A 12,041-nucleotide genomic window follows, 5' to 3' on the forward strand; every position below is an offset into this window, starting at 1 on the left:
ATGGGAGGAAGCACCTAGGTTCCACTGAGTTGGTCAGGGCTGTTAGCTTAGCCCAATTACATTAACTGGAACACTGAATGCTTCAGAACATCCATAGATGGAAAATGTTGGGAAAGAGTAAACCCACAAGAGAAGCAGACATGATTTGAACAATATGCCAAGAGAGCCCGACATAAGAAAACAGAACATTCTACATGAGTAGCCAGAAAAAAAAGAAAAACAAACAAACAACAACAACAACAACAACAACAAAACGAGGACACCAACCGTTATACCTTCAGGAGAAAATACTCTGCCAGGATTCTCCTAACGAGCGGTAGATGAAGCAATGGGGGCCAGGGCCATGGGGGGAAGAACCCCCGTGCCCCTGGTGTGATGAGGGGAGCCATGGGAAATGTTGGGTGTCACGGAAGGGCAATCTGCAGGCAGGCAGTGCTGAGGGAGGTCCTGTGTGACGCCGTCAGGACTGGTCGCAGAGCCCACAGACGAGCCACAGCAAGCACCACGAAATGTGAGCAAAGCCTGCGCAGAACTCAGCCAGGAGGGTAGAGAAATGCTTCAGGACAGGAAGGGAGAACAGGGGCTTTAGTGAGCAGTGCCAGGTAACTGACGTAGGGGGTGCGAGTGGGGGTCCAGAACCAAGGGAGAAACTTTGGTAAAATTTTCAATGCGGAGCTACATGGAGGTTTTCATTTCATTCTAGAGACACAGCAGAGTATACAGCTGGTGTGGAAAATGAAGACCCCAGCCTGGATGCTCTACCTGACGATTTATCTAAATACTCCCAAGGTCACGTCTCCAATGACGGGGTGTGGAGGCAGGCTGAGGTCTAGCAGGGCGAGACGGCAGAGGCCCGGTGTGGGCACTTAATGATTTAGGTTGGATTCATAAGCCCCATTTTGAAAATCCCACATCTGAAAGATCTTAGTAAAAGCTTGCTTCACTGAAGATGTTACATAATTGTTGCTCTTCTTCCTGAATCCTGCATCAAGATAAACTCATTTTGCATATAAATTTAAAATATATATCTATATATATGCTTGTTTCTGAGGACTTTAAATTCAAATTGAGGTTTTTTTTTTGCAAATGTGTGGCAATCATAATTTATTTTTGCATCTTTATTTATATACATACGCTTATACACACATATGTATAGTAAGATGCGGAAGTTTGGTGTCAGACATTTTTCCATGAAATACATACATATATATGTATGTGTAGTTGAGCATTGTAATCATTATATTATCTATACAGGGCTCTGCAAGTCAGTCAAATGTGATATTAAAACTGCTTCCATAAGGCAGACATTTGAACGGGTCATGTTCTCCCAATGTTAATGGGAGAATGTTAAAACTGATGATTTTAATTCTGATCAAGGACATATAAAGTCAGATATGAATGTAGCTAACAAAGTTATGCTTTAGGTATTTTATTTTATTTATTTGTTTTTTGCTTTAGGTATTTTAAAACCTGTATTATTCCATATATGCACTTGTTGCATAAGACCCCCACAATACCGAATAGCACCAGACATTGAAACTATTCAGAATCATAAATGTCCTCCATGGATTTTATAAACATGAAATATTTAGTTAAGAACACTTTTGTTCGTCATGTCAGAATTTAAAAGAATTTAGATCCTGTGAGATAATCTAATGGGCTCAGTCATCTAGTAAAATGTGTCATGTGAAATACAAGCCTTTTTCTCAACAACAAAAATCCCTATCACAAATAAGTTCAAAATCACTTCATTGACTTCAAGGAAGCCACATGGGGACTAGCTGTCTCCTGTTAAAATAATAATAATTTGCATTTTTCCCTTGTAAGCACCTTAAAAGGAAGGTAGGAATCTACTTTTCCTGTTCCACCTCAGAGATTTACTGTTTCAAGTACAGCTGCTCAGTCTGACCACAGAGAGATGGCCATAGGGTACCAATCAGCATGGCGCCCGCTCCCCCTCCACCACAGGGGGCCCACTTGAGCTGTTGACAGCTATCAACACACTTCACACTTCATTGGAAATCCGTAAAAACAATTACCAGGTCATTAACACAGTCTTTGAAATACACACGTCAAACCATCACTTAGAGGATTGTGAAGACAAGCAGAACACAGTACCTAGACCTTTGGAATGTTCTCTTTTTAAGTCTGCACATTGGTGGGAATCACTGAGTGGCTGTCAAAAATGTAGACCAGCTAGCGTAGGGCAACGTGATGTGGGGAAGGCTACTACTGCTTGCAAAATACTAACCACAACTTGAGCTTCATAATGGCAAATGCACCTTTTGTATTATATGTATGATATGCTGATGAAAATGCTATTTTGTTAACGTGGAAACATACGAATACAATATATTTGGCTATTTTTAGGACCCAAATTATATATAGATGTGTGGGATTGGTAGCCAGGAAATAGCTATTTAATATTAAAAAAAAAAAACAATTATGGTGCAAACTTCTCTGCCTCCCCAGTGACATAAAATCATAAATGCTTGGCCATTTTTACAGACATTTATTCAAAATAATTTATTGGTCCTCACAACAGGCCATCTACTGTGCAAGAGAGTAGAAATTCAAAGATGTCTTAGATATAGGCTTATTTGTAAAAGATAATTTAAGTAACTCATTTCACTCGAATTTAAGATTCCTAAAATGTACCTTCACATTTTGTGCCATGAAGAAATAAACAATATACTATTTAATATACTATTTAAATATACTATTTAAAAACCATGATACAATGTTTAATTTTAGCTATTAGCAAGCTAGGAATCGGTCACACAAAGCTATTACTGATTGGGGAGTTTTTTCTATATTTTAGGAGATGTGACCGTTTCTGCTTCTATTGAAATGTATGGTCAGATTCTCCAAAAAAATGTTCAGAGTGTGGGAGTTATCTTTTTACAACTACACACAGTGAAATAAAACAGCACTTCTTCTACTTGTGGACATTTTCCCTTCATAGGGTAATCTAGGTCCTTATTTACCAGGATAATTATAGTTTTGGCTATTTCCAGCTTAATTATTAACACATTACCCTTTAAAAGAGTTTTGGTTCAGATAATAAATTATATGGTCAACCCATTAATTAGCTTTTTGGTTTGCAAGAAAGTATAGAATCTCCACCATAAATCCAATGATGAGTATTGTTTCAATAATTAATAATACCACATTTCACCCTGATACCCAGTTTCTGTTCTGGGAGTATGACACGGCTCACAGGCCTGCAGCAGTACAATACTTTCAAGATCTGAGAGTTTAGTAGAATGGCTGAGGAAATAAGCTTGCAGAAGCAAATGGTAAAATGAGAGTGGAATGGTGTCAGATGCCCTGCCATGAAAGACGGATCTCATGAAAAGGGCTTTTTCCCACAGACCACAGACAATTATTGAGGATATAATGCTAAAGAACAACAGAGTTGTATTTTACCTTTGTTCTCATTGCTGTAGAAATGCGGGCATCTATGCATTGTGGTGAGAGTTCCCATGAACACAATTTTAGCACAAGATACATATTTGGGAAATAAGTATCAAAATTATGAATGTGTGTGTATTATTACTATAATTCTAATTCAAATTCTAATTTAACCTACCCAGATAAGTTGCTAAAAAAGTGAACATAAAGATGCCTGTAGAAGCATTGTTTATGATTACGGAGAATGAGGACAGTCTACGCGTTTAAAGGAAGAGGCTGATAGAATAAAATACTCTGTACCCATTAAAAATAGCAATTTGTATTTGTATGTATGTATATACACATACACATTGGATATATATATATATATATACACACACACACACACAAATATAATATATATTCACGCTGCATCTATTAAAATGAATTATATCTGGATGTATATTATTTATTATGTATATGCATTCCATATATACATATATATGCAGGACATTATAAAGTAACAGCAATCTGTAAAACTGTGGCATAACATCTAAAACTAAAAGATGCCATTATGAAGAACACGGAGGAGGAGGAAGGAAGGGAATAAAGGAAAGCTATGTCTTTGTGTATGTTTGTGGTTAGAAACATAGAGATAAAAGCCTTAAAGCATGCAGCAGCAGTTAGCACGGATCATCTATGGAACTGAAGCATTTAGTTCCTTCGCTTTTTGCTTTCTAGTTATCTGTATCATTTGATTTTGCAAAATAATGATCACATATTCATTTTATTAAATACACATTGATACACACATTTAGTTTCTAGAAGAGATAATTCCCATTTGTTGTGGAAGATAAATTAGGAAAGTGGAGAATGGAACAAGACAAACAGCTGAGCTAGCTCACGGCAACACACACTGTAAGGAAAACAAGAGGCCGACCTAGACCAGCTAGGTGTTAGAACAGTGGAAAATGGAAAAGGGAGAGTGACTCCAGATGGTACTTAGGGGTGAAGGGAAGATGCTCAACTAGAGGTGTCAGAGGATAAGAGTCTAGAATAAAGGTAGTTGTCTCGATTGCACGACAAGACGAGGGATCAGAGAAAGCCTGGAGGAGGGACAGCAGATTGGTGAGCAAGAGAGAGCTAATTTTCTCCGTATCTGTCCACTTGAAGAACTGTTAGGATGCCCCAGAACTGCCCTGGGACCATCTGGACTGAGGGCACCATGTTCAGGTAAGTTGATTAGATAACTTATCATTCTCTTCAGTGAAGAGAGTCCTTGAAGCATTGGAAGGTGATACTATAATAGTAGCAGTGACATTAATAACTCAGAGGAGTTTCCGTATGTGCTCGTTCACCCAATGAACGCAGAAATACCATTAGGTTCTCTATTATCATCATCGTTAAGATTATTTGGCAAATGAGGAAACTGATAGAGAGACTTTATGGCTTTCGAAAACCACACAGCTAGGAAATGGGCAAAGGCTGGAGCCCGGGTCTTTAAGCATCGCATCTGGTTCTCCTTCCACGATGCCACTGCTCTCCCTGCAAGACCCCAGAGTCATGCTTTTGGGGAAAGATAATTCCCAAATTATAAATATCTCTTAAAGTAAATGGGAGAAGAAAAGGAAGTATATAGAGGCCAGAGGGAAAGGGAAATGAGCTGGAAGGATGGTAGTAGCACTCACTAGAGAGTTCTGTTAGGTCTGAGTGCCCTCATGCCAATAGTGAATTTCTCTCAAGATGTATTTTGGGATTTTTAAAGATTTTATTTATTTATTCATGAGAGACACAGAGAGAGAGAGATGGAGGGAGAGACACAGGCAGAGGGAGAAGCAGGCTCCATGCAGGGAGCCCGATGTGGGACTCGATCCTGGGACTCTGGGATCACGTCCCCTGGGCCAAAGGCAGGCACTTAACTGCTGAGCCACCCAGGCGTCCCTCAAGATGTATTTTGGTGGAAATCAGTGGACCATCATGGGCCTAGCATCCCTGCAAAGGGACATTTTGCTATGTGCCTCCTTTATTTGACTTTATCTAATTAGTGGTTTTGTTGGCTGATTTTCTATCTCTTTCTTCTGCGGTGGTATCTCCATGTAAGCAGAGATTTTAGCAGCTCTGTTCACCACTGTTTGGCAGTTATAAAGAGTGTGTGGCTCAAAAAAATACACTGAATACGTTTTTATTGCTTTTCCTACATGTACGATCACTAATGTGATTAAGAAAATCACTGAAAAGAAGAAAATACAAAAGTAAATGTGTTAGATGCAGGGAGTACTTACTTAATACATAATAAAAGTCAAAAAAAAAAAAGAAAAAGAAAGGTGACCACTTCTAAGATACAAAACCCTAAGTGGGAAAAGAAAACTAGTTATTTCTGCCTCATTTTCTCTAAAAATACACACATACACACACACAACTCAGAAAACAAAACTGAAACAAAAACCTCTTCTGCCTTTCTGCCATAATGACCAAGATTCAATATTTCAAGGAAATTCTGGACATGCAATCATTGAAGTATCCTCTCCTAAAGCCACTTTTATATAAAACAAGCAAACAAACAACTCAGTAAATTATGTGGACTTTTCCCCCAGTAGTGTTACCTGGGTATTTTGTTTTTCTCTGTTTCTATAGACAAGCACTGTTTCAGCCTGTATCTTCATTGACTCACACCAAGTAAACTGTTGCCAGATCTTTTGTCTAAAACTTCGCAGTCTGTTTTTCTTTTCTTCACTGTTTTGTTTACTTTTTACTCTGGCCTGCAAATTACCTACTGGCAGATTAGTTGTTCTAAAAATGCTGTCCCCATCATGTACTCGTGTATATGTATTTATCTACATGTGTGTACAGAAGTGTGTGTGTAATTCATGTTTGGGCTTAAAATGCAAGCAAACCAAAAGCCCAGACCTTGCTTCCTATTTTATTTTGGAGTACCAAGAAGAGACAATAAAAATAACTGCATTTGGTTTAAGAGGGCAGTCGTCGGAGTGTTGCGAGGAAATCAGGGCAGCGGGAAGAAGGGAGTGCAGGCTCCCCTGCGGCAGGCGAGGAAGGGTGCCAGGAAGGGCATCCTCAGAGATTTGAGGAGAGTCTCAGGAGCCAAACTCCGTTCACGAGCAAGGTACAGCTATGAAGCAGAGGTAATGGGATGAGGTTGGCAGTAAAAGGGCCGCCGCAGAGAGATGAACATACTGGAGAGAGGACAGGCATGACACAGCGAGTTAGTAACAGGATTAATGATGATGGCCAACAAGCACTGAGGGCGCTCGCCGTGCGCCAGGAAGCAGAGCTGGCACGCAACCTGACTTTCTGCAGAGGTGCTCCGTGCCACACGAGACACCCGAATGGCGCCATTAAGCATCATGGCCCTAGGCGGGAAAGGTGTCTGTGCGGGGGAGGACGAGGTGCTCAGGACAGCGTCACCACTGACAACTATGCGTCTGATACTCTCTCCCAACTGGGAATCCCAAATGGGTAAATAGAACCTATTGAACTGCATCCATTCAAAGTCCATTTCAAAACACTATAAACTATTACACATAATATTTAGTTCACCCTAACTTTAGAATAATTTGAATGCAAATGAATGCTTTTTCCATACCTGTATGAATTTTTACTTCAAATTATGTAAAAAAAAAATCTCCTGAGTAATAAAAGTTAATGCTTCTTCCCCAAAAAGGGATCCAATACACAGCTGTACTTTCTAATAAGCAATAACTTTAAAGCAATGTCTGTTTTTTTTTCTTTAGAAAGTGAAAGCTGTGCATTAAATAAAAGTAATACAAATGTGTGAATTTCTGTAAGTAATCACCTGTTCCCTCAACACCTCTCAAATTCATCTTCTCTTCTCCAATCCTGACACCACTGTCCTGGTTTAGCTTCATATAATCTTTCATAATTATAACAAAGTCCTGATATTTACTGCTTCAGTCACGTGTCTTTCAAACCTGTCCACCCGACTCTTGGCAGAATGATGTCTCCAAGGCGTAAGCACTGCAATGCCATTCTTTTCCTCTGTTTCCCGACACCCATTGTCCTTAGCACAAAATTCAAGCCCTTTATCTGCCCTTCAGGGTCTCATTTATGTCTTTGTAAATGTAGCCATTAATACTAGTAATGAAGAAGAGGGAAGACAAGGAGGGAGGCAGAGAGGAGGAAAAGGGGAGAAGGCGGTGGAGGAGGAGGGAGGAGAGGAAGAAGAGGGGAAGGAGGAAGAGAGAAGGACGGAGGGGAGGGAGGGGCCGAGCACTTGGCAAAAGACAGTCTAGGTGCTTCAGGCTCATGTCACATTCTTCACAAGGGCCTTCGCCAGAATCTAACCATGCTGACACCCTGATCGCAGACTTTCACCCTCCATAACCGTGAGAAATAAACTTCTTTGTTCAGAAGGTACCCCCTCTGTGGGATTTTTGTTAGAGTAGCCTGAACAAAGTTCAAATGCTTAAAATCTTTGAAATTCTCAGAGGTTGGCATCAATAAAAATGCTCTCTAAGGAGCTCAAACGAAAATTAGGCACTGAAATTATGTCACCCCTGATTGCATTTGAAATAGAAATACACCTATGTGTATACATACGTGTGAAGATACAGACATACACCCGTGTATCCGTGTAAGGACCCTAAGGGAAGCTGTCTACGTTTAATCTCCCCAACGGAAACCACATGGCTGAACTTTTCAGAGCATTTGCTTTTAATTCCTCTAATCTATAACTCACCCACCATATATTACTTTCTCTAGAATTTGTTCATGCAATTTTTTCGTGAGTTTCACCTGAGAAAGCTGAATTATTGAATGCATATATAATGAAAAACATTAATCAATATTTCATCATGGAATTAATTTTTATTGACTACCAGACTAGTATGGCAGGGGCAGTTGTACTTGTGTGTTTAGAAATCTGCTTCTCTATTAAACTGGTTCTTCTTTAGGACTTTTTAAATCAATTATTTATTTATTTGAGAGGGAGACAGAAACCGAGAGAGCGTGAGTGGGGGAGGAGGGGCAGAGGGAAAGAGAATCTTAAGCAGATTCCACACCCGGCCCAGAGCCCAATGCAGGGCTTGATCCCAGGACCCTGAGATCAGGACCTGAACTGAAAGCGAGAGTCAGATGTTCAATCCACTGTGCCACCCAGATGCACTGAGGAAACTGTTTTTTGACTTTCTACCTAGAATATACTACACAGCAGGATCTCCTATCATATATATTTGATGTATATGATATAGATATATGATGTGTGTGTATATATGATATGTGTGTATATATATGCACACATAAAATATGTTTAAGAATTATTAGTTATAATTGATATATTATTTAATATATAATTTGTTAGATAATATATTAACATATAGTATACATTTAATAATAATGTATAGTGTATTAATATAATTAAGAAAATTATATATTTACATATATTTTAATAGATTTCTATTATTCTTTTTAAGTTGACATTCCACAGTATGACAAATTGTAATACTCATGACCGAGTATTGGTAATGTATATGGTATTTATAAAGTATATGGTAATTATATTGTATGAGCAATTTTATGTTAATGCTTTGCATAAACTGACGCATGTCACTTGATTATATAACAGTCAAAGCAAATATAAGGCCAGAAAAGTCTATAAATCACTAAGAGAGGATTAACATTTCAACCAAAGAGGAGTTTATTAACTAATCTCCAACTGACATTGGAAATTGATTTTAGTTTTCTATTCTGGTTTCTTAAAAGTTTGCAAATCAAGTCAAACACACAGATTGAGGTATAGCAACACCTCTTATCTAGAATCCTCTGTTAATACTTCCAGCAAGAGTCATTGTCTGGAAACCTTCATATAACTGCTCTTCTCTCCTATGCACAATATGTAGTATACCTTCATCACCATGTGCTTAATCGGGAAACCCCCTTATTTGGAATGTCTCCCAAGGAATCAAATTAGGCCTAATTATACTTAATGGCAATGACTGCTTCTTAATTTGGATGCTAATTCTGCTTAATTGAGATGCCTTCAGGTGTCTAAGTGGTGCTCTAGTAAAGAGTATTGGTGTGTATGAGTGCATCAACCTGGAATGTCTTGTTTCTTTTCTCAACATTTCACCAGAATAAATGAAGAAAGGCAAAGAATTTACTGAAGCAATATAACACAAGATTCCTGAAATTTAACTTGTTAATTGTTGAGTGTTCAGAATCAACAAAATGTATATGAAATCATTAGAAATATCTATTTAACTGTGTACAAAGATGAGAAAGAACCTGAAATTGGTAGAATGAGAGAAATGTGTAAATCCAAACGGCATACGTTCATTATTTTATTTATTTTGCAGTTTGGCCACATTGAAAAAATCAGCTTCAAAATGTCAAAGAACACACCTTATGCATTTTAACAGATTTTTGCCCCCTGGAGTCTGGTAAAACAGGAAAATAATGGGATCCAAAATATATCAAACACAAAATATGACTCTGATGATAACCAAAACCTCTTTCTTTGACATTTTGCTTGCGTACATGTGGTAGACACACTGGTTATCATAACCATCAGCCCTGCCTTCTGGCTTCCAGATGGTTCTTTCCTCAGGCACCCTAGGAGCCGGACCATGGGCATTTGACTCAGTTGGACCTGAAGGGAAGTCTGCTTGGGACATTCTAGAAAATTTCTTTCATTTTTGAGAAAGACATGTCCCATTTCTTCATCGACCATGATTATGTCACAGTCATCTTGTGCCCTCAGCGGGGCGAGCATTATTACTGCTCTGGATACGGAGCAGGAAAGAGAGGGCAACACCTGAATTGTCAACAATGTTCCTGAGCTCCCAGATGAAACCTGGAATCTCTCTGGCTCTACCCTTTTGTTATGTGAGATGTTTCTTAAAACTTCTTATAACACCTACAGCTGAAAACATCCTATCGACACACTGAATAACCTATTATTTCATTTCCGTATGGCACCCCTCCCAGTGATAATGGAATACATAGCTGCAGAAATAACTGACTTTCTTGCAGAAAAGAGAGCTAATGAAGTGCCATCACAGTGCAGTGAAAGGAAACCCATATCCTCATCCTGCTCTAGGAGCAAAATAGCTGTGAAATCTTTAACAAGTACTTTACGTTCCATGGATCTCAGTTTCTCATCTGTCAGGTAAAGGGTGTTCAGACAATAGAAACTCTAAGCTTCCTTTTAGATAGAGATTTCAATTATTCTAGTAGGTATGGGAAAGAAAGAAACTCAAATATATAGACATATCTGTAGTATAAAAATATTCATGATTAATCATATGTGATCTGGATTTAAATGAATTTTGAAAATACTATAAGGGTGTTAATCAAATTTCTTGAAGCTTTAGCTTGGAGCCACTGCTTGTCCTATCAGAACACCATAAGTTTACTGCTTTTTCCTTGCAAAAGACTTCAGTACTTTAAAGCCCTTTATCCGACATTTAGAATTACAAAAATCCCTATCATTCATTACAGCGGAAGCCCACTCCATTCCCCAACTGACACAGAGAGAAAAATATGCCATCAGCACGACTCTCTTTGACTCTATTTGGCTTCTCTGCATGATATCATGCATATCCCAGATCTCAGCAGCTAACAACACACTTGTGAATTCCAAATTTACCTCTACCAGTTATATCCACTTGAATGAATATACAGCAGGCACCTCACTCTCATTATGCCTAAAACCAAACTCATTATCTCTTCCCATTAAAAAACAAAACACAAAACAAACAAACAAAATAAAACCAACAGTGGTTCGTAAGGCCCTTTCCCTGGTTCCAGGTAGGGAGAAATTATATTATTCCAAAGTGGAACAATTTGGAGAATAAAAGAAGGTCATTATTAATAATGGTGTGGGAACCGCAGATGTAGGGCAGGGTGGCCCCGGAGGGGCTAGAACATAAGTTCATTCTGGTAAGAGTTTCACCATCCCCCACCAGACCCATTCTTGACTCTTTCTTGATTCCATTTTGCCTGCACATTTACTGTACCATATCCTTAAGAGTTGCCAAGGAGTAGATCTTAAAAGTTCTTATCACAATAAATCTGTAACTACGTGAGATAATATGCATTAACAGTTTAGCAAATAATTACATTATACACCCTAAAGTCAAACAATATTATACGTCAATTATATCTCGACAAAACTGAGGGGCAAAAAAGAACATAGACCAGAACCAGTAAGAGGAAACCAAATGAAGAAAACTTACTTTCTATTTGAATCCTAGACCGGTCTTCCAATAAATGTGGATACACACACACACACACACACACACACACAATGCTTGAGCTTGTCATCTCAAACAGCAAACTGTACGGGTGCATGACACGTGCTAGCTTATCCATCTTAAACCGTTGTCTGAGTCAGAGTATTGTTGCATCAGCTACACAGAGGTGGAAGGTGGAAGCCTTACCTTGTCTGGATCCGTTGTGGTAATGACCCACACACAGTGCGCGTTGTCTTCGTACTGAACTGGGTAATTAGGGGATGTAATGATGCCACTGGGTCCCCGCAGATTTGATCCACATGTTCTAGCTAAAAATACATAAAGGTGGTGTTACTTTCTGCAGCATTCTATCTGTGTGGTGAAGACAGAAACATGGAAGATTGAACTACGTATTCATTAATGATGATAAAAAGTGGTTCA

General features: G+C 38.8%; 1 protein-coding gene across 1 annotated transcript in view; it reads right to left on the minus strand.

Annotated features, from left to right (window-relative positions):
• CSMD1 (CUB and Sushi multiple domains 1) overlaps positions 1 to 12,041 on the minus strand; it is a 1,869,885-nt gene that overhangs the window by 503,651 nt on the left and 1,354,193 nt on the right. The window contains 1 exon segment of the mRNA XM_055335505.1: positions 11,808 to 11,929. Coding sequence (XP_055191480.1) covers positions 11,808 to 11,929 — 122 coding nt within the window.

The sequence above is a fragment of the Nyctereutes procyonoides genome, unplaced genomic scaffold, assembly GCF_905146905.1.
Source record: "Nyctereutes procyonoides isolate TBG_1078 unplaced genomic scaffold, NYPRO_anot_genome, whole genome shotgun sequence".
Classification (NCBI taxonomy): domain Eukaryota; kingdom Metazoa; phylum Chordata; class Mammalia; order Carnivora; family Canidae; genus Nyctereutes; species Nyctereutes procyonoides.